At 39.7% G+C, this 22706-nt stretch overlaps 1 protein-coding gene across 1 annotated transcript in view; it reads right to left on the bottom strand.

The window, feature by feature from the left end:
• Positions 1 to 207: 207 nt before the first annotated feature.
• The window catches only part of PLCZ1 (phospholipase C zeta 1), a gene marked incomplete at both ends in the record, with an annotated part of 38237 nt that continues 15738 nt past the window's right edge, over positions 208 to 22706 (bottom strand). The window contains 9 exons of the mRNA XM_080705041.1: positions 208 to 293; positions 1054 to 1203; positions 4869 to 4998; positions 9201 to 9373; positions 10760 to 10876; positions 13396 to 13552; positions 14782 to 15024; positions 15780 to 15929; positions 19472 to 19616. Of these exons, the coding sequence (XP_080561167.1) occupies positions 208 to 293; positions 1054 to 1203; positions 4869 to 4998; positions 9201 to 9373; positions 10760 to 10876; positions 13396 to 13552; positions 14782 to 15024; positions 15780 to 15929; positions 19472 to 19616 (1351 nt within the window). The remainder of the gene's footprint in view (positions 294 to 1053; positions 1204 to 4868; positions 4999 to 9200; positions 9374 to 10759; positions 10877 to 13395; positions 13553 to 14781; positions 15025 to 15779; positions 15930 to 19471; positions 19617 to 22706) is intronic.

Below are 22706 nucleotides of genomic sequence, written 5' to 3' on the forward strand. Positions count from 1 at the left end.
ATGAATGGGGAAGGGAGATCCTCTTGATCTCACTCTAGATGCTGTGTGTGTGGTGTTTCTATCACACTAAACCTCAACATGATGTACGGTTACAATGCACCAATAAATGCATGTTAAAAAAGAGAAAAGAAAAGAAAAACTCTGGACATTCATTTTGGTAGTTTTATTAGGATGTAGAGTTAGCAGCCTGTCAGCTATTATTTGCTGCTATCTGATGTACCAAACATAAATAAACAATGAAGCAGGCTCAAGACTCTCGCCCGTTCTGGAGAACAGGGGCACCCGACGGTAACCTGCAAGAGGAAATACATACACAGTCAGAACAATAAACATTAAATCAACCAGAGATGGCCCCAGCAGTGCTACTGAGGAAAGTCCAATAAAAACCATGGCTGTAAAGTTCCTTTTCCATTGGGCACATTAATTGTCCACCAAAAATACAGGTTTGCCTCCCAGAATTCTCTATACCCAACACCAAGCACATGGCTCACCCTTCTCCCTCCAAGCCCAGCATATCCCAAAACTAGTCAGTACCCTCTGCTTCTGGACCACTGTGTCCTGGGCACACCTCGTATGATGTTAGAAAGTACGCTTGTTAGATAAGGTAATTGGGAGCCCAGTGCAAATCCCCCAGGGTAACTACAAAATATTGGCAGCTCTGGAAGGGGTCAGTTAGGGCTCTTCCTCAGTTCCCAGTCTCTTCTCCTTGAGCAAGAAGAATGAGCCAGCCCCTTCCTTCTACTCGATTCCCGTCCTTTAATTCTCTTTGATAGTCATGACTACTGTTTGCTGAATAGAACTATGATCCATGTAGAGAGACACACACACATGCCAACTTTATCTAATTAGCGTTCCCAGCCAGCTCAGTTCCCCGCCCCTGCTTCCACGTGAGAGAGCATCTCTATAATTCCATAGAAAGAAAATGGGTGTCAGTACATAAAATTTCCTTTCCATCTTTTACGGCTTGAGGTAGTTGGTATATCAAAGTACGACTTTGATAAAGGCAAGGGCTATTTAATAATAACACAATAATCTTACTTTTAAGAACATTACCTTTGTTCATGCATAGGACTGGTAAAGTATATTGCCCAAGAAATTCATTCCCCGCTATTACACCTGGATTTTCAACAACAAAACGCATCAATGCCAATTCTGGCACTTGAATAATAAATGTGAATGTCTCATTCCATCTTGGACTAAAAGCTGAAATATAAAAAGGATACACCAAAAATCGTCGACAGCATCTCTAGGAAAAAATAATTTTGCTTTTCAAAAATTTTCTTTCAACATATTACTAATGATAATAATAACCATGAGACAGCTGGTGTTTTAGGGCACTTACATTTTTAATGCACATAAATGAGAGGAATAAGGTATAATAATAATAATAATAGAGTGTTTGCCATGGCTAGACAGTGTTCTAAAATCTTTACATAGATTACCTCCTTTAGTTTCCACACTGACGCCATCAAGGCAATTACTATCCTGTTGACAGATGAGGAAACGGAGCCACAAAGCTCTTACTTAGGTCTCTTCCTAGGGTTTCACACACATAGCAACTAAGTAAGGGGGAGGAATTCAAACACAGGTGTCTGGCTTCAGAGCAGAAACTTTGAACTATTCTGCCCCATGTTAGGTGGGCCCCATGACTCCCTTCACAAGGAAATCAAGACACAAGGGTGCTCAGGATCGTCTCCCTTCTGTACCACGTCCGACCACAGGCAGTGCTTCATGCACACAATTGTTGGACTGAAAGCTCGGAAACGAGTGCTCCAAAAAATAGTTCTTCATCTTTCTTTTGACTAAGTGATTACTTCTAAGTCCAAAATCGATAAGTACCTTTGGTCTCTTATTAAAATGAATTATTTCATATAACCAGCACCTTGCCAAAACAAGAAATCCAAATGGTGCCATAAGATGACCCAATTCATCCAGGATTTGGGGTATAATTTGATGGAATCAAGATACTCACATCTGGATTAAATGTAGGCTTTAGTTAGTAAAGACACAAAGATTTGGGGAGAAATAACATGCATGGCTTTGCATGTAACAAACGCAACTCTGTACTTGATATGTTCGTAGCTTTTGTTCTTTGCAGAAGCATAGATGGATTTGGGCCTCGTTACACTAAGATCCGTGGTTTCTAGGGTGCACCTGCAGCTACAAGGGCACGTTTAGCAAATGGCAATTCAGGATGTGGGCTGTGCCCATGGAAACAGCAAACTAATTGGCTTGTGCTGTGATAATAACTGCGTTACCTGGGCACAAGAAGAGAAATAAATATGTAGGGTACAGGGGCAGACTTAGAGTTGATTTCTCATAGATGCTGCAAAAAAAAGTAGAGAAAATTCTCGTCCTGATATACTTCTTCTCCTCCAAGCTTCTACTTCATGGCACAAACCCTTTCTTCTTCCTTTCTTTCTCCAGTGTCCTTCTGTATCTCTCTGTCTCTGTCTTTGGTCACTGTGGTCTCTGTCTCTCTCTCTCTCTGTCTCACACACACGCACAAACACGCACACACACGCACATACATGAGCCTGCCCATGTCCAGTTGTGTATTATAGGAGATAATTTTAACTTTTAGTTTTCAGAGGGGAAAAAAAAATCAAGTCGTCCAAGATATAAAATTTGAGAGATAAAGCCGGGCGTGGTGGCGCACGCTTGTAATCCCCGCGCTTGGGAGGTGGAGACAGGAGGATCGCACTGGTTCAAAGCCAGCCGCGCTGGCTTAAGAGACCCTATTTCCAGTTAAAAAATATAAAATGGGTCTGGGAGTGTAGCCCTGAGGTAGAAGGGTTTCCAGAAACCCCAGTACCACCAAAAAAAATTTTTTGAGAGATAAATCGTTTTCTAGACATGACTTTCACACCTTATCCAAATATGGTCCTTTCTTCCCAGACTTCCAAGTCTCTAATTACATTCCCACATTACCTTAGTGGCTAAACTGTCTCCATCCCTCCTGTCCACCTATCTAGACTTTGACCCCAGTACGGTGTTTCTCACACACACACATATACCTGCTCCTTTTCTGAGGTGACAACTTTCCTTATAGCCTGAATCTATATCCTTTAATTATCAAAATTTATCCTGATTTCACGTCGTATTTCTCATCACCCTTTCATGTACTCCTTCCTACCTTCTCTGCAGAAGCAATCTTATCAATGCTAGTGTTACATTTCTGCATAAACGTCTCAGTTTTAGGGACTTTTTTCTTAGGGAGAAAGCCAGCCCCTGAGAGCGCAGGATGGCTTTCACAATTTTGTCTGGTCATCTCCAATATAACTCGTTCATTCTGGTTTCGCTAAGCTTTTCCTTAGGCACCCTGTATGCCACCCACCTTGAGCTTCCTGGATTTTCCCTGGCACATTCGAATTGTGTCTTCTTCATGCTTTAAACTCATCTTACTTTTTCTGCCTTAAAGGCCTTTGTCCTCTGTGTGTGAAACCTTCACCCATCCTCCAAGAACTGTTCTGCTACGGTTTTTTGTACTCTCCTTGAAGCACTGATGACCCTATGTCATGATAACTTTGCCTGCATCTCACCTCTGTGAACCTCTGAACTGTAAGCCATTTAATGTAAAGGTAATTGAAATGCACACGATAATACGTTTAAAAAATAGAGGTGCTAAGTCTTTAGATGCTTTTTAGAGCAGCAGGCTTTTAGCATAGCAGGAGCTCAGGTAATGAGCCAGGGTGAATTTCTACAGAGATATTTTCACAAAACCCAGCAATGTAAGCAAAATTCTAGGGCTATAGCACTACAAAGGGTACATCCAACAAATTCAGGTTCTGTGCCTTCTGCCATCGAGATTGGAGCCGAGGACAGAGGGAACGAGAGGAGGGACATGCTGAGCTCCTGGCAGAGCAGTTACTACCTCTCGACACTGATGCTGGACTCACCTCACCTCTAAGGGGAGGTAAACGAGATGGCCAGCCAGCACCAGCATCCTTTCTCATTGACAACAGGGTACAAAGGCAGAAAGAATACCTCAAATCTCCTTTCTCTGCCTTTTGGGCTAGAGAGCATGCTGGACATTGAAATGATCTTGTAAGACTCGTAAAACTGAAGCAGCTCCTCTACCAGCGCCATTTTAGCTTTATTTCTGGAGCCAATTTCCAAGCTCAGAAAGGAAGTCCATTTTGCTTTGAAAACATCTGTTCAAAGAGCATTCCAGACTAGAGGATCCGTTCCAAGGTCTCCTCTCAGGTGGTCCTGCCTAGCATTGATCCCAGGAGCCTGTCCTTTCCTACATTCCCTTCCTGTTCTCTGCCTCAGAGAAGCAATGGCCACGGAATTACTACATTGCATAAAATGTCACGGGACAGCAAAATGCTGGAAGTCTCACCAAGGTTATTCTTCCAATCTTACACTTCCCTTCTGACAAAATGACTGAATTATGAATCCAAGCATTGTAGCAGTAGGTTTCTACGGTTTCCTTAGCCTGAGTCAGAAGCCGCAGACCTTTGATCTAAAATAACTCAGGCGGTGAGGTAAAAAAAAAAATGTGTAATATGCTGTGTCAGAATGATCACAAGTGTTTTATTTAATACAGAGGCTGGGAGCTAAGTAGATTTGCAGCTGTCAAAATGTCTCCCTGCAATATGAAGGAAAATTTAAGAGAGGGAATGTGAAAACGGTAATAATTTTACAGGTCAGACCAATGTTTTTAACCTATAATCTGAAAACATAGCTAAACAACCTCATCATTATCAAAGTGTTTGTAGACAAAATTTGGATAATCTTGAACATAATACAAACCTTTACTATATTAAAAAAGAAAGGTGCATGTGTGTACTAGATTAACATGTAACTTGTAAAAGCTTTCTGACACATCTAATAGACGCACAATAGCATAGATGGGAACTTACCGTTTTTTTTAATCACACGAGTCTGCTGTCTTGTCCGATCATATGGAACACCGTAAACTTCTATAATCACAAACGTGTCTCCTCTGGTAGAGGACGAGCTACTTATAGGCAACTGGATACCACTGATGAGCTGTACAAACATTCATGCACACGAGGATTTAGCAGGGCTCAAATGAATCACTATTTAATTTCAAAATAAAATTATAGTTTCCAAAAACTTTTTTTTAAATTTTTATACTTTTTTTTTTTGGTGGTACTGGGGTTCCTGGAAGCCCTTCTACCTTAGGGCTACACTCCCAGACCTATTTTATATTTTTATTTGGAAACTGGGTCTCTTAAAGCCAGCGCGGCTGATTTCGAACCTGCGTGATCCTCCTGTCTCTGCCTCCCAAGCGTGGGGACGACAAGCGTGCGCCACCACGCCCGGCTAAAATTTTTATACTTTTATTGGTATGCAGTCGCTCCTCCTGGCGAGGTTCAGAGTGATGCAAACACATGCATGGTACTTGGTGATTTCCTCCTGCATCTCACCCTCCCAGGTGAGCGGGATGGGGAGTGACGTCTTCGTAACCGGACGTAGTATTATCTGAACTGTTTTCGTCCTCAGTTCTTCTGCCGCCCCCCCCCCCAGCACCCAGTCCTCTCCCACTGTTCTATCGGTCTTCTCACTTATCTGAAATCCCTTTAGTTTGTGGTTTTGCTAGACTTCCAAATCAGTTCCTATAAAAACAAATGCTGTAATATAATGCACATTTTAACATTTAAATATTTTACCCTCAAGTATCAGTAGATGGACACCAAGAATGCGTCTAAGTTATTACATTTTGCTCAGACGTGTTCATCGTGGAATCCACAATGTCCAGGGTTGATGATTCACGAGCATATTTTAATATTAAAAACCTTTGTTATGGTCACTTTTTACAGTAACGCAGACTGAATGATTCTGATAACAGGTACTATGTTTAAACTCTACTATATATTACTGAAAAGATTAAAAATTAAATTCCTCCTTAAACCTAAAAAAGCATATAATATTTTATTATCACATTTTCTGGTAGAATTTGTTGAAATAATTTATAAATTTTGCATTACCCATTTGTACCTTCATTTTTATGATAGAGTAACCAGAGTTTGTGTCTATTAGTGGCTATGTATAAAAAAGAATGCTTGACAAAATGAAGGTAATTTGATTTGGGCATTTATTATTTGAGCTAATTATTGAAGCAAACTTTAAGGATAAAGTGAGCACACAAAAAAAGTATTTAAGATGTGATGATTTAGGGTAGGAAATGGAAGTTATAAGGCTAAAAATACTGTTATAAAATTAAAGCATCATTTTAATTTCTGAATATCATCTACAGGAACAAATAAATACATTTGATTTTATAAAGGAGAGAAGGAAAGAGAGAGGGAGAGGGGAAGGAAAGGACAGGTGGAGGAACAGAGAAAATGAGAAGAGAAGAAAAGAAAATCTGTTAATAGATAACTCTTCCTCTCCTGGATCCACACATGCTGCCATTGGCTAGAAACTAGGGCGACTAAATACTTAGCAATCAGTGTCCAGTGGTCGTCATTCAGCAACAGGGCACTGGAGTATTTAGAAAGAACATTACTCACGAGCACACTGATCCCAGAGAGCGCTGTGCACCAGCTAACCACCAGCTCTGCGGGAACAGACCCTCTCCCAGTGAAGAGTTCAGCCCTGACGTTCCTCGCACCCCCAGAAGAAAAATGTCGCCTACACAAGGATAACATTCGGTTTGAAGTGAGTGGCAGGTAAGAGCTTCAGGAGACATCAACATTTTAAGAGTGGGTAGAGAAAGAGGCACCCTTCACTGAAAGGCAGAATCCCTAAAAGTAGAGACTAAATCCTAGAAGCACAGGCAGAAGGGAGGCCAACTTAGAGTGGGAAGAGATTGTACCAGCGGCTGATTCGCATCTTTTTCTTACCAGGTCAACTATCTTTAGAACACAAACACCGAACCCCACGATAATGTTATAAAATAAGATCAATGATCAGTCCTTTGCTGGATCCTAGAAAGAATGTCAAGGAGTCAACTTCCAGGGGGACCCACTGTGCCAGGCCATCGCTTCCTAACCACCAGGCCCTCCCATTACAGTCACAAAACCCATAGCTGCCGGGAGGAAAGGAACACCATGCTTCACAGGCCCTGCTTGCCCCCACAACCAGAATCATTTCAATGCTCTCTTTCTATGGTCCTTTTTAGAAGATAGCGCCAGCTCACATCCACGGCGGGGATAAAATGGCTTGGGCCTACAGGAGATGCAAGCACTCTCCTGAACTCTGTGAGAGCGTGGTATTGGAGGAAGAAGTTGAGCTAGGGAGAGGCTTGTTTTGGAGGCTTCAGTGTTCATGCCGGGACAGCCAGGAGACGAGGGACAGGGGAGCTCTCCTCTGCCAGGAGACCCAAGAGAGCGGCACTCAGAAATATCAGTGCTGACCGGATTCCCAAAGAGAATCAGAGCCGAGCGGAGTGGTGCACGCTTGTCATCCCAGTACTTGGGAGGCTGAGACAGGAGGATTGCAGGTTCACAGCCAGCCTCAGCTACTTAGTGAGGCCCTCTGTAACTTAGCGAGACCCTGTTTCAAAATAAAGAATAAAAAGTAGGGCTTGGGGGTGTAGCGCAGCGGTAGAATGCCCCTGGGTTCCATCCCCAAAACTGCAAATATTAATAATAAAATCTGAGATGTTCTCAAGGTCCTAAGAGCATCCCAAGTGGAACCAAAGAAACCGTGCCTACCTGATTTCTTTGCAGACAACAGGCACAGGTGCGGTGGCTCACAGTCAAGTGGAAACGCACATGTGCACGCGCGCGCACACACACGTGGGAATTTTTCAAAAGATACAGGGATGTTTTGACAAGTAGATGAATAGCCAAGGGAATCCCAGTACTTGGGAGGCCGAGATGGGAAAGATGTTAAGTTTTTGAGGCTGGCTTCAGAAACTTAATAAGATCAAGGAGGGAAGGAAGGAAGGGAGGGAGGGAGGGAGGGAGGGAAAGGAAGACAGGAAGAAAGGAAGGAAGGAAAGGAAGACAGGAAGACAGAAAGAAAGGAAGGAAGGAAAGAAAGAAAGAAAGAAAGAAAGAAAGAAAGAAAGAAAGAAAGAAAGAAAGTGTCTGGGGCTACAGATCAGAGGTAGAACACATCTGGGCTTCGTGCCCAGTACCAAAATATAAATAAATAAATAAATAAATAAATAAATAAATAAATAAATAAATGTAAATTATGCTGAGGGAAGAGAGAATAAGAAGGAGGTTTTGAAGGGCCTTTACTAGTAGAAAAGGCAGATTTCAGACAACTGCTTTTGTTCTCAGTAAATGACGCAGGACATAATGAAACGCACCATGAAAGAGTAAGACAGGAGAACGGGGAAGCGCGCTGGACAAGACCCAGAAATAAAACGAGCAGCCTGAGGTAAACAGCAGACGGGGAAGGGGGCTAACAATGCAAGGAGAAAATCCACACCTACATTTAAGTTAGTAAAGAATAAAATCAGTCAGGTGTGGTGGAACACTCTTGTAATCCCAGTTCCTGGGAGGCTGAGATAGGAGGCTCACAGGTTTGAGACCAGCCTCAACAACATAGCAAGGTTCTTAGCAACTTAGCAAGACCCTGTTTCCAAATAAAAAGTAAAATCACTCTGGGGGTGTAGCTTAGAGGTAGAGTGCCCCTGAGTTCATTCCCCAGAATCAGAAAAAAAGAAAAGAATCAAATTCAGACTAAATCAACATGAAAAACAAATGTTAAAAAACCTTCCCAAAATACAGAGAAAAGGGGGACATTTTAAAATTGACACCGATTAGTAGGCCTGGAGGTCAGATACTGGAGACGCAGCACGTCGATAGTTTTCCTTTCTAAGAAGTCAAATAATGTTCATAGACAGAAGAGGGTAAAAAAAAATCTTGAACTATACAAGCCTAATTCTAGAGTTTAATAAAAACAGTTCCTAGAATTTCCTGGTAAAATTCTTTCAAGTTAAGGGGGAAAAAAGTAGCAGGCTCACAGGTCATTAGTGTGCTGAACTCGGAGCTCTCTATAACAATGTTAAGCGCTGAAATACAATGGCATAGTATAAATAGATTTTTTTTTGGAGAGGAGAAAGCTCTAGCCTTGATATTTCTATGCACACAGGTAGGCAATCACTCGTGTAAAGATCTAACAGAAAGACATTTCTCAGATCCGAAAGGATGCTAAAATTCCACCTAAAAGACTAACAGAAATGTAGAGGGCTTTTAAAGTAAATGATAAAAATCAAGTTCTTAATGTATAACCATCCAGAAGGTGAAAGGAAATGTCATTGAACTTACCCTTAGCGTAATTGTAAGTGGACTGTTGTCATTAAATGGTTTGCTTGGGATAAAGTCTGATTCAAAGTCTCTCAGGAAGTAGGGCTTCAAAATATATCCAGAGCCACCATTATCCAAAAATTTCCCAGTTTGCAGGTCCATAGGCAGACCAGGTGTCTGGAAATTTAAGGCCACTGTGAGAAAGAAGTATGTTGACATTGTCAAAAAATAGAGGATACAGGTAAAGAGATGTAATTAAACTATTTAGCAAAATCTACCCACAATTGTACAGCTTCAGGCACCCCTAATCATTCCTGATCTTTAAACAATCTCCCCCCGTCTTGCCTACATTAGTACGAATTTCTGAGTTGCAAAGTTTAATGTGTAAATCATACTAGCTTTAAGCAAAGAAAACGGCCCATAGCACAGACTACGCAATCATCACGGACAGGTCAGTTTACGTTCAAGACATACAAAAATGAAGAAAATCAGTACATGAGGGCAGGACCAACTGTTACAAACTTTCGGGTCCAATCGGCGTCGCTGTCACTTAAAGAGAAAGTGGAATGCAGACAGAGGGTCCTCGTTAAAATGTAGAAGTTCCCCAATGGAGGCCGGTAGGGAGGCACTATGGGTGTCCCCCCTGCACCCTCAGTGCCCGTGTCCCTCCCTCTCTCCTCTCGCCTTGGCACAGTCCCTCACAAGATGGGCTGACACCTGGCACTTTCTCCTGGTGAGGAACATGACTGCCCCAGCTGTACCATTTGGAACACGAGCACATCACCAGCTATGCAATACTGCTTAACTTTCAAGACAAGGAATGTAGAATCTCATGCAGAGAATAAACGGTACAGATCACTGGCTGGATGTGGCCTTGAGCCTAACTCTCAAGCAAAGGAATTTCAATGTCCTTCTACATCCATTTTGGTTTCTTTGATGCCTTCCCATGTGTATTCTGTAAGCTCTCTCCACAGCTTTACCCTCTATACCCAAATCCTCACCCAGGTTTGCCCTCTCCAACTCACTGAGGAATGATTTCACCTTATTTTTTTCCAGTACCGGAGATTGAACTCAGGGATACTCTACCACTGAGAGACATCACCAGTGCTTCTTATTTTTCTTCTTCTTCTTCTACTTCTACTTCTACTTCTACTTCTACTTCTACTTCTACTTCTACTTCTACTTCTACTCCTTCTCCTTCTCCTTCTCCTTCTCCTTCTCCTTCTCCTTCTCCTCCTCCTCCTCCTCCTCCTCCTCCTCCTCCTCCTCCTCCTCCTCCTCCTTCTTCTTCTTCTTCTTCTTTTAAATTTTGACACAGGACCTCACTAAATTTCTGAGGCTGGCCTGAAATGTCATCCTCCTGCCTCAGCCTTCCAAGTTTCCAAGATTACAGACCGCACCACTGCGCTGAATGATCTCAACTCTTAAAAGCAATGATTTACCGCATATTATCTGACCCTAAAACCCCAAGTTCCCAAAAATTCATCATAGGGAAGTTTTTCATGAACTTTTCATTAATTAATGAAATGAACTCATCTCAACTCATTTTTGCAAACAACTCAATATCTTACAGAACATACCCATTTGGCAACCTATATTCCAGAATTCTTGAGGATTAAAGTTAGAAGAGTCCGCTCTTAATGCTTTGGGATATATTCTGGTAATGAACTTCCTGGTGTGAAAAATAAACTCATGAACTAAAAAACAAAAGCCATTGACCATTATGAAAGGCATAAAATAAGCTACTATTTCCATGTATTATACGATTCTACGATACTTTCAATAACTTGATATATATTACCTTGGCAAACATATTTGTAATTCATGAAAGCCAAAATGGATTCTACACCATTACACTCACAGTCTAATTCCCATTTGTTGATTAATGATAACTTCATTACACAATTCACATACACTGATAAATCACACGAGGAAAGGTAGTGGATCTAGTCATTTCTATTTCTTTTTTGTTTCACATTCAAGTTAATTTCACTTTAATATAATACATAAAATTCAAAAATATAATTCACTTTAAAAAAAAACATAAGTAGACTCCCATGCTTTACATTGATTTTCACATTAGAATACACTCACCTGTAGGTCATATGATGGTTTCCAGCTAAATTAATTTGATTGAAAATTTCACAGATTTGAAAAATCATATGATTCATCTCTCCCCGGCTTCACTGCAGCATATTTTTTCCAAAATTCATTCAGTCTCTATTTACTACCCTCCACTGAAAAACTATATCCCTATACTGTTAATAATACTGTTAATTATTTCTAATATCTTTCTTGGGTTTCTCTTTTTCTTTTTTCTTTTTTAGTACTGGTAACTGAACTCAGGGGCATTCCACCTTCAAGCTAACACCCCTAGCCATTTCTGTTGTTTTTATTTTGAAACAGAATCTAAATGGTAGAGGATCTCACTAAGTAGCTAAGGCTGGCCTCGAATTTGCAATCCTCCTGTTTCAGCTCCTAATGTCTTTCTTACTGAGATAATGTCTAGATGCTGGTAGTATGTATACACACACAATCAAACACTCTTATGTTTAATCTCAGCTCCTACAGTCTTTGCTTTGCATTTCTACTTATCTACATTTTACTGAAGTTAATCAAGATTCCAAACCAATTCACACCCTTTACCATCAGACATGCCTTTAGATTTCTAGACACGAATGTCATGTTTCTTCACAGTTTTTCTTCTTTCACTAAGCAGATCCCATTTCCACAACCATTCCTGCTAAAGTGGTGACCCGTCATGGGAGAGTGGGTATCATGTATGGCCTATCGTATTTGCTAATGGAAGGAGAATAGAGTCGTTTTCTATCTCAGCCTAAACCCTCTTCTTTAGGAATCACTGGAAATTTATTAGTACAGTTAATATTTCTATTTTTAATTTTTCCCCATTCCTAATGTTTTTGTTTCTTTGTTTGCAGTACTAGAGATGGAACCCAGGGGCATTTTACTTCTGAGCTACACCCCCAGCCCTATTTTTTATTCTTTCTTTTGAAACAGAGTCTCACAGAGTTGCAAAGGGCCTCACTAAGTAGCAGCTGAGGCTGTACTGGAACTGCGATTCTCCTGTCTCAGCCTCCAAGGTGCTGAGATTACAAGCGTGCTCCACTATGCCCGGCTCTATTCCTAATTTTTATTTATTTTTTATTTTTATTTTCTTTTTGAAATTTTTTTATTAGGTACATTGTAGCTGTACATCTTAATAGAGTACAAGATGGTAGAGGCATATATCTACACATCACTCAATTAGCCCTTACCGAATTCCACCCCACTCCCTCCTCCTCCCTCCTTCTCATGTTTGGCTTAGTGGTTGACGTTAATGTGTTTGTGAATGTACATCATGTACACGAGGAAAGCTTCCTCTGCCCCCCTCTCTTAGATGCCTGTTGAATCAACAAAGTCCTCTCCGTCTCCTCCTCCTCGCCTGTCCGCAATCTTGTCCTTTGGCTGCTACTGGAGACATCTTTCAGAAATCCGCAGGGGACTGTGGGACTCCTGAGATTACAGTCTTGCCCCCACGCACCTTTGTTCCCAAGACAAAGTCCAAATGGCTCGTCATTTGGCTCAACCTCCCCCCGAAACCTGTCGCTGTTCGCTGGACCCTATAAACAGTTCACCACAATCCCACTCACAAGGGCCCACAGAGACACATTCGGTCAAAATCTCACAACTTCCAGCAGCCAACGACTAAGTTCTGTGAAATAAAACTTAACATAACCAGATGCATATAGACCTCTTTTAAATTATGCTAAGTGTTTTGAGCCAGGCGTGGTGGTGCACGCTTGTAATCCCCGAGCTTGGGAGGCAGAGATAGGAGGATCACACTGGTTCAAAGCCAGCCTCGCTGGCTTAAGAGACCCTGTTTCCAAATTAAAAAAAAAAAAATACACACACACTACACACACACACACACACACACACACACACACACACACATATATATATATATATATATATATATATTGGGTCTGGGAGTGTAGCCCAGAGGTAGAAGGGTTTCCAGGAACCCCAGTACCACCCAAAAATAAATTAATTAAAAATTAAAAATTAAAAATTAAAAAAAATTAAAAATAAATTATGCTAAGTGCTTTGAAATTTTATGAGAATATACTTTATAAATATAATTGACGCATCTTAACACCTCAGCAGTGAATACACTGACTTAAATACTTAGTCTGCTTGAATCTTAAAAAGTTACCTCTCATTTTCAAAAGTCTTCGGGCCTGTGTCTCCCCAATAGAATTACTTTCGTTAAATTTCTGGTATAGTCTTGAATATTTAAAGCTTCTGAACTTCTCAGATTTAGTATAAATGACAAGATCAGATAAGGCCAAAGATATTTTTACCTTTCTGGTCTAAAAATAAAATGCAGTAATTTTACATTTTTATACAAATCATTTAGAAAATTCCTTCTCTAAGAAAAAATATGGTTTCAAACAGATAATTTTAGTGTCTCCATAATATTATCTCCTCAAAAACTATTTGGTCTTAGCCAATGTGATTATTTTTATAATTATAGTATTTAATGGGAATATGAGCTAGCCTCAATCTAAAATCTCAATTAATGTAACAAAAATGGAGGATAACAATGACTATTTCCCTTTTCTAAAAATATCTCAACTTCTTCTCATGGCTTGATTTAGAAATTTTACTCTTGAGTAAGAATCTTTCCAGTTTGATCTAACATTGTGGAGTAACTTCTATGACATAGTAGGCATTTGTCCTTTTACAGGCCGGCATTTATTTCGTGTTAACCACAAGTTTTTTGTTTGTTTGTTTTTGAAAAATTTCCCTTGCTCATGCGCTACCCACGTGTTTTAATACGGATCATACAGGTCGGGCTGGCTAATCAGAGCTTCTTTTCTCTACTGATGATAGTCAATGTACAACAAAAATGTTTTTGCATGCTCTGCTAAAAGATCGATTGACATTCAATTGTATTCGAAGTCAAAGGGAAATACAGATGGCTTTCTGTACTAGTCTTATACTCACATACAGAAAATGGAATGAGAGCTGGAGAAAGAAAGTTCGGTACTGTTGACCTTGTATGAGACACTACGCCATGCCATTTCGCAAATTAAAATTCCCTTTTCTGAACTTATCATCTATACAGACCACTGAACTAATTCTCATTTTAGTTAAGCCAACTGGATTGGTTTCGTATCACATCACATTTAATAAACTAACGTATATGCTTATAATACTATGTATCCTAACTATTCACTAATAAATAGTTAATACTATTATAATTCTACGTATCTTATTTATTCACTTGTCGGTCTCGACTTAAGGGCAAAGAACTTCTCTTTGCACCTGTTGTACTTTGTTCAGTGCCTTAAAGAGCTAGTAATAATTGTCAACCCTAATAGGAATAAAAAATTTAGTAACAGCTAACACACACAAAAAAGAGAGAACTTTTAATTTTTCTTTTCCACTGTCATTTTCTCAGGGTCATTTTTAAATGATTGTCTCCAATTTTTATAAGAAAAAAAAAGTATTCTTCTATTCAGGATTTTTCAATTCTCCAACCATGAGAAAGATAGAAAATCTTCAATCTCAAGATTTTTACCAAGTGCCATCTTACCTTCCTTTTCTTGAAAAGTAGAAGTGAAAGCGGTGCCCCCTTTTCCTCCTTTTCTTGCTTGAGTGTCAACAAAAAGCTTTCACGTGTATCTGGCTCTTTGAGTTCTTCCTCCTCTTCCTCTGGGTCTATCTCCTCTTCTTCCCACTCCATCACTTTGCCTCTCTTATTGGAACCTTGCCTGGCCTCGGTTTCCTTTAAGGATCCTATTTTCTTATTTTTAACCAACACTTTGAATTTTAGTGCCTGTAGATAGAGTTGGGAAGAGAGACAGAATTCTGTTCTTACAGATAAGCTTGCATGGTGACAGTCACTGAAAAGTGTTTTAGCATAAATACGCTTTTGTATGTGTGCGGTGCTAGGGATTGAGCCCAGGGGCATTCTATCTTTGAACTACACCCCTAGCCATAGTGTATTTGAAACAGGTTCTTGCTAGGTTGCCGAGGGTCTCTCTTAGTGGCTGAGGCTGGTCTCCAACCTGCAGTCCTCCTGTCTGAGGCTTGCAGGTGCTGGGAATGCAAGTGTACACCACCAAATACTTGAATATGCTCAACTGCTATGAAGGGGGAGGTCACAGTGACAGGAATGTTGACAAGAACACGTTTAAAAGGTGAGCCTGCCCCTCAGCTGATGAAATATTGGGTTTGGGGTCTTTATAGCTTGGACTTTTGGCCTCTCTTTTATTCTTTTGCCCATAAAATATATCAAATTCCTCGAGTATAATATTGTCTTGGAATTTTGGACTCTCCAAGTATGATACACAACCAGAATGTGTATTTTACTATATTTTACACATTTTCTTTATTTATATATTCTCTTTCTACACCCTAATACTCATAAGAACATTTCCTAGGCAGCTCAGGGCAAAAATAAACCTCCAGAAATAATGAAAACTAAGCTTTTCATTGGTCTTGAAGCTAGTCTCTTTGGCCAACATAAGAGTCACAAGTCTTTGGGTTTTTTCTCTTTCCTTAACCTGAACTTCTCAAACAAAATGTTACCTCTGGTGAAGGTAGTGTGTTTGAAAAGTCTTCAAGCAGGTCAGAAAGCAGAGACTCTCCGAAAGTCGTCTGCAGGATGTCTGCCATGATTTCTTGCTGGGGAGGGGAACAGTGATTTTCTAAAGAGAGCACCACTGGGTAGTCAGATGTCTAGAAAATTAACCATTTGCTATGGTTATTAGTCAGAATTATTAAGTAATTTCAATATGATTAATCTAAGCACTTTATTTAAAAAACTCATTTCTAATGCTCAGTACCCCGGCCCAGTAATTAAATATTCGTTAAACTGAAAGTACTCTCGCATTTGACAAGCCAGAGAATCATTCAATCTGTAGACAGATGAAAATGATGACATTCCCACCAAAAGTACAGGAAAAACAAAAACCTCCATCCATAGACACTTTTTTAAACAAAATATGCTATATCTATGTTAAAAAAAAAAAACCACAAAGTAGAACTGTTAAGAAGAAGGTATCACCATATACCTTACTATAAAGTTAGTTATTATACAGTCTTGTGAAGAAAACCCTCTTGATGCTCTGTCCACAAAGGTCCATGGGTTAAAAGCTTAGTCCCCATTTTGGCGCTACTGGGAGGCGGAGCCTCACTGAGTGTTATAGTGAGTTCCGAGGTGGGGTGTTAATTAGTCTCTAAGCATCTGCTTCTTATAACTGGGCATTTGACAATCCCGTCTCAAAATGACTTTTTTTTTTTTAAATGCTAGGAGCGCTGTTCAGAACTCCCAACTTCTGCCTTTCAATTTGTAAGGAGCCGAGCCTCTCGCTCCAGTGCCCCCTGATGCTGTATGGAGCATATGGGTGGCATTTGGTACGTGGTTGTCTTCTGGCCCATCCACTGCTTGAGGCAGCTGGCAGTACAGCATAATCCTTCCCCAAGTCCCGCCTGTGTAGTTCAAAGCTAAGTTTGGACATTTATTTCCAAGTGGACACTATTAATTTTGTATAACGGAAGGGAGGGAGGAGATGGGAAAACAGTAACAGTCCAAAACAGGGGGGAAAAGGGTGAAAACAAACTGGCTTTCGTGACATCAGTAACAAAACAGACGCTTGAGAGAAGAGGAAAAGAGAAAATGAAAAGGTAGAAGCCGGACAGATGAAGACAGCAGATGAACCCAAACATGCCCACAGCAACATGGAGGAAAAAACAAACTGGAAAGTGAAAAGCAAACCCAAACAGAACATCAACGGGCAAAAATGTCCCCAAAACAAAAATGAATATAATAGAAGAAAAATTAAAGAAGTAAGAAAAAGTAAAAAAAAAAAGAGACAGTAAAAGATGAATAGTAAAGAGAATCTTTAATTTTGTGTTTTCAATTTCTTTCATTCATGTTTTGTGGTTTTTAATAATCAAATATTTCACACCTTGGGTTAAACTTTTGCCTAGTATTTATGTATCATGAATGGAATTTTTAACTTTTTTCAGCAATACCATATATCTGTATAAACATGCAACTGACTTTTGTGTGGGGGTTTCGTGTCCTATAAATTCATTGAATCCAAGTATTAGCTTATTTTTTTGTTGCTGTTATTTGTTTTGCAAATCTTTGTATTTTTTTTACACATAGTATTATGTCATCTGCAAATAGAAATAATTTTACTTTTTCTTTTCTAATCTAGCTGTATTTTATTGCTATTTCTTGTCTACTCACCTCTTGCTCTTTAGAGTCTTAGAAGCTAAAGGTTTTTGTTGTTGTTGTTGTTGTTGTTCTTGCAAGACTTTTGAATCTTAAGACTATCTCCATTTTATTTCTTCAGTTACCCACCCTGAATTAAGGAAGGGACATAGCCATGCAGATATTCGGGAAGAGAATGTCATAAAATGGGAAACGTACGTGCAAAGGGTTTGAGCTGTAAGAAGTAGCGTAGCAAGAGTTCAGAGAAGTCATGGAAAACTAACCGTCTAGGAGCCTTGTGATTTAGCTTTTAATTTGAAGGTTCCAAGAAGAGGCGCACTGTGATATGTCTTGCTGCAGAGTCCCCTTGACTTCTCTGTTGAGATGAGACTTCAGGGGGTAAGAGGAGCGGTGACAGAGGCCACCGTGGCCGTCCACACGAGAGGCAGAGACAAGTGACCAGCACATTGGCAGCAAGAATGAGAGAAGTAGAGCTGGGAATGCATCTGAAGAGGAGAGTCAAGGTGACTCGCTGAGAGCTGAGGGTCTGAGAGGAGAGAGCGGCCAGGGAGTAAAAGTTGACAGCAACAACTTTGGCTTGAGCCAATGAACAGTGCCATCGACAGGAATGAGGAAGGTCACGAGAGAGAAAGGAACACCAGGGCATATTTTTACATGTGTGCAGTCAGTGAGGCCCGTCCAGTTTCCAGGAGGGAACATCCTAGAGGTGGTGGTGAATATTGGTGTTCAGTTCAAGGGAGAGGTTGGAGTAGAGATGAACTTAGAATCATTAGATATTGGGTAATTAAGAGCATCAGTGCTTTTATATTAAGACAGACTGTCTGAGTGGGATATTTAAAACTCAAGAATACTTATAGTATGCTCTGTTTAAATACACAATGGAGAAATTCATATACATTTGTGATTTGATTTTGTTTACATTTACAGATTATGTGGTGATTTATTGAGAGTTGGGAGAATTTTTAATTTACTAAATTTGTAAGTCTATTAGCTATATAGGAAATACTGAGGGAGATTTTTGTTAAGTTGCTTCAACTGAAATTTTTAAGAAAGATATTGTCTATTAAGTTTACATAATTACTTAAAATGTCTGAAAGTGGATAAGCGGGCAAATTTGTAAATGGGCCAAATATTATTCAAAACTCCTTAAAACTGAGGGACTACTAAAATCTGCTCAATTTATAGAGTGAGATTTGCAAACTGAATTTAGTCTTGTGAAAAATTACATCTTTGACCCTATAACTTTAATAAATTTAATGATAAATTTAAAATCTAAAGTCAACTTCTGAGCACGCTTTCCTATTGCCACCACAGTCTTAAATAATGTCAACAATTGATAACAATGCATCGCTAATGCATTTATTTTTGTCTTAAAAATAAAGTACTTAAATATTGATAAAATATTTACTATTATCTAGATGAGCATTTTTTAAATGTTTTCTGGCTCTAACCCATAGAATGAAATATATATATATATATATATATATATATATATATATATATATATATACACACACACATTTTTATGGCACTGAGGATTGAACTTAGGGGCATTCTACCTCTGAGCTATACCCTCAGGGCTATTTTTTATTTTTTTATTTTGAAACAGGGTCTCACTAAGTTGTGGAGGGCCTCACTAAGTTGCCAAGGCTGGCTGTGAACCTTCTATCCTCCTTTCTCAGCTGCCCAAGCACTGTGATTACAAGCATGCCCCTCCATGCCTGGCTCGGGAGAAACATATTTTACACAAATGTACACACATGTTGTAAAACATATGCAAATATATTGTTGACATAATACATACACACACTGGATTAAACAAAAGGTTCTATAAAACAACATGCACCTTACTGCCTGAGCTTAACTTTGATAATCTACCTTTAACTGTACATGAATTTTACTCCTAGTAAGTGATCATAACCCACAACTTAAAATATGACTGATCTAAACCAAGACCAAGCCTTATGGGATTATCAAGTAAGTAAAGTGTGATTGACTGTGTTCAGGTAGCTACAGCTTAGCAGAAGTATGCACCTACCATGAATGCGTATTTGTGGATAGCGTGGATGACGGTTTTAAACAGGAGCTTGCTGGTGAGTGTGTAGCCGTGGTATACAACAGGTTCGTTTTGGGATCCATCCCAGCAGTCGATTTCCAGACACCGGCACCCTTTCACAAGAGCACTAACAAAATGCAAGCAAAATACAGTGTTACTCCTGGACCACTAGTGATACATACTAAAGTGTCCAAATATTCCAAATATCATGATTTCACTCTACATTCATAAATTAATTCAGAGTAAGGATAAATTTTGAGTCTCTAGAAATTTTCAACCTAAAAGAAGAAAGATCTGCCGGGCGTGGTGGTGCATATTTGTAATCCCAGAATTTGGGAGGGTAAGACAGGAGGATCATGGTTTGTAGACAGCGTCAGCTACTTACTGAGACCCTCTGCAACTCAGTGAGACCCTGTTTCAAAATAAAGAATAAAAATTAGGGCTGGAGGCGTGGCTTGGAGGTAGAATGCCCCTGGGTTCCATCCTCATTACCGCAAAAAAAAAAAAAAATTAAAAAAAGAAATAACTACTTGTCTAATCCAACATGGAAACTTCTCCTGTCTCATTCAACTGTCTTTTCTTTACTTCTCTTTATTGCAGGCTGAAAACTACCATAAGAAAAAAGATGTCTGCCCCTGTATCCGTAGGTATAAAATATCTCTACTTTCATTCCAAACAGTTTTGCTTATGGAGACATGTACCGCTAAATTATCATTAAACTGAGATAATGTTTAAAAGTCATCTCAGAATAACAAATTAGGCCAGGTGTGGTGGCGCACACACCTGTTATCCTAGTACCTGTGGATGTTGAGATGGGAGAATTGCAAGTTCAATGCCAGCCTTAGTAACTTAGCAACACCCTCAGCAACTCAGCAAAACTATTTTAAAATAAAAAATAAAATAGGGCTGGGGGTGTAGCTCAGAAGTAACACATCCCTGGGTTCAATCCTCAGTACCACAAAAAAAATTTTTTTAAATGGAAGAAATCAGTAGAATTTTGTCTGATCATCTGCCCAATGTCAAGATTCAGGAAATCAGTACACAGTAGCAAAGGAATTTTAAAAAGAGAGAAAGAATCATGACAATACTTGCTTTCTAGAAAAAATGTTGGCTAGAGAGACTGTGAGTAGAGGGCTTGAGAACTCAGGCAACAGTCTTTGTCTTTGAACCATTTTTTATAAGGCCAGCTCCAAGCCAAATAAGAGCTACAGAAAATGTAAATATACGCCAAGGAAACTTGAGCACCTGCTAATCTACATGAGCATACTCTACAGTATCTGACTTCTGCTTTCCCTGGGAGAAATATTTGAAACTACAGCCTCAGACCAAGTTCACAGCTCTCTCTGAACTGAGGAAAAATAGATTTTCATTCCTGCTGCTGTCTGGAGTTGAATTGGACTTCTCCGCCTATCAAACAAATTTCAGTTTCTTGATTTAGACATAAATTCCATCTTGGGTTTCTAAGTTGGTTGTGATCGCTGGTTTAAGTGAGTTTTCAATATTCTTACTGTAAGAAAAGACTGACAAGAAGCTCTATGAACACGCATCCTTTTATTTACACAGTGTCGATCAGAGCTTATTGTTTTCACTGACTTTGATTTTTCATTACTTCAGATTTTTCACTGACTTAATTAGAATGAATATACACAAGTCAAGATATCTTGCCAGGCGTGGTGGCGCGCGCTTGAAATCCCAGCATTTGGGAGGCTGAGACAGGAGAATCATGGTTCGCAGGCAGCCGCAGCTACTTAATGAGGCCCTGTTTCAAAAATAAAGAATAGCCCGGTATGGTGGCGCACGCTTGTAATCCCCGCGCTTGGGAGGCGGAGACAGGAGGATCGCGCAGGTTCGAAGCCAGCCGCACTGGCTTAAGAGACCCTGTTTCCAAACAAAATATAAAATAGGTATGGGAGTATAGCCCGGAGGTAGAAGCGTTCCATCCCCAATACCACAAAAATAAATAAATAAATAAATAAATAAATAAATAAATAAATAAATAAATAAATAAAATTTATAAAAGGGCTGGGGATGTAGTTCAGAGGCAGAATGTCCCTGGATTCAATCCCTAGTACTGAAAGGAAAAAAAAAAAAAAAAGATGCCATAAGCCCTTTCATTGTCAGTCCAGGGAAGGTCTTTCTACACCACCACAAAAAAATAGGTTGTCAGGACTCACCAAGATGTATTGACTTATTTTTAAATGGTTTCATTGATTCCTGCAAATGTATATAGAGCCATATACATACATTAGTAAGAATATATATATATATACATTCCTGAAGATATATATAGCAATAATATATATAAAATAATGTATTCTAATTTTAATTTTGAAGACACATGCATAGCTGCATTCAACTGAACACATCTTTCTTTTTGTGTTTCGTGAGCATGGCCTGACATGGTATGTGCCAATCACATTAATAACACACCAGCGCCGGGCTGGTGGCGCACGCTTGTAATCCCCGCGCTTGGGAGGCGAGACAGGAGGATCGCGCAGGTTTGAAGCCAGCCTTGCTGGCTTAGGATACCCTGTTTCCAAATATTAAAAAAAAAAAAAAAGCTCTGGGAGTGTAGCCTGGAGGTAGAAGGATTTCCAGGAAATCCCAGTACCACAAAAAAAAAAAAAAAAGAATAGAAACTACACAGAGTATAATAAAAAATCGAAGGACTGGAGATGTCGCTCAATGATAGAACACTTGCTTAGCATGTGCAAGTCCTGAGTTCAATGCTCAGTACTGCAAAAACAAATAGGTAGGTAGATAGATAGATAGATAGATAGATAGATACAGAAAGCAGAAGAAATTGATCTTTTGAAATATAGTCTTGAAAAAGTCAAAACTGAATTAAATGAGGGCTGATTTGAAACACCAGATTCTTAAGAAGTAATGTTCGTCTGTCAGGGAAGACATTAAAGAGGATTCTCTGGCCTTCTACAGTGCTATTTCCCTACAGAAAACCAGATTAACGTTTATTTTCCAACAGGTATATTGAATTAATCCACTGTCTCTAGGATACTGGTTTTCAGTGGGGACAAATTGCCTCCTGAGAGAGGTCTGGCAAAGTCTGTGGACTGCAGATGGCAGGGGTCCTTGAACTGGGCAGCTCACAGGTGAAGGCCAGGAATGCTGCTACCCATCCCACAGTGTGCAGGGTAGACCTTACAGAAGAGCATCATCGCACTCAAAACGTGGGGAGTCTGAGAACACCGCGCCAAGT

Source organism: Muscardinus avellanarius (assembly GCF_963383645.1).
Source record: "Muscardinus avellanarius genome assembly, chromosome: 11".
Classification (NCBI taxonomy): Eukaryota; Metazoa; Chordata; class Mammalia; order Rodentia; family Gliridae; genus Muscardinus; species Muscardinus avellanarius.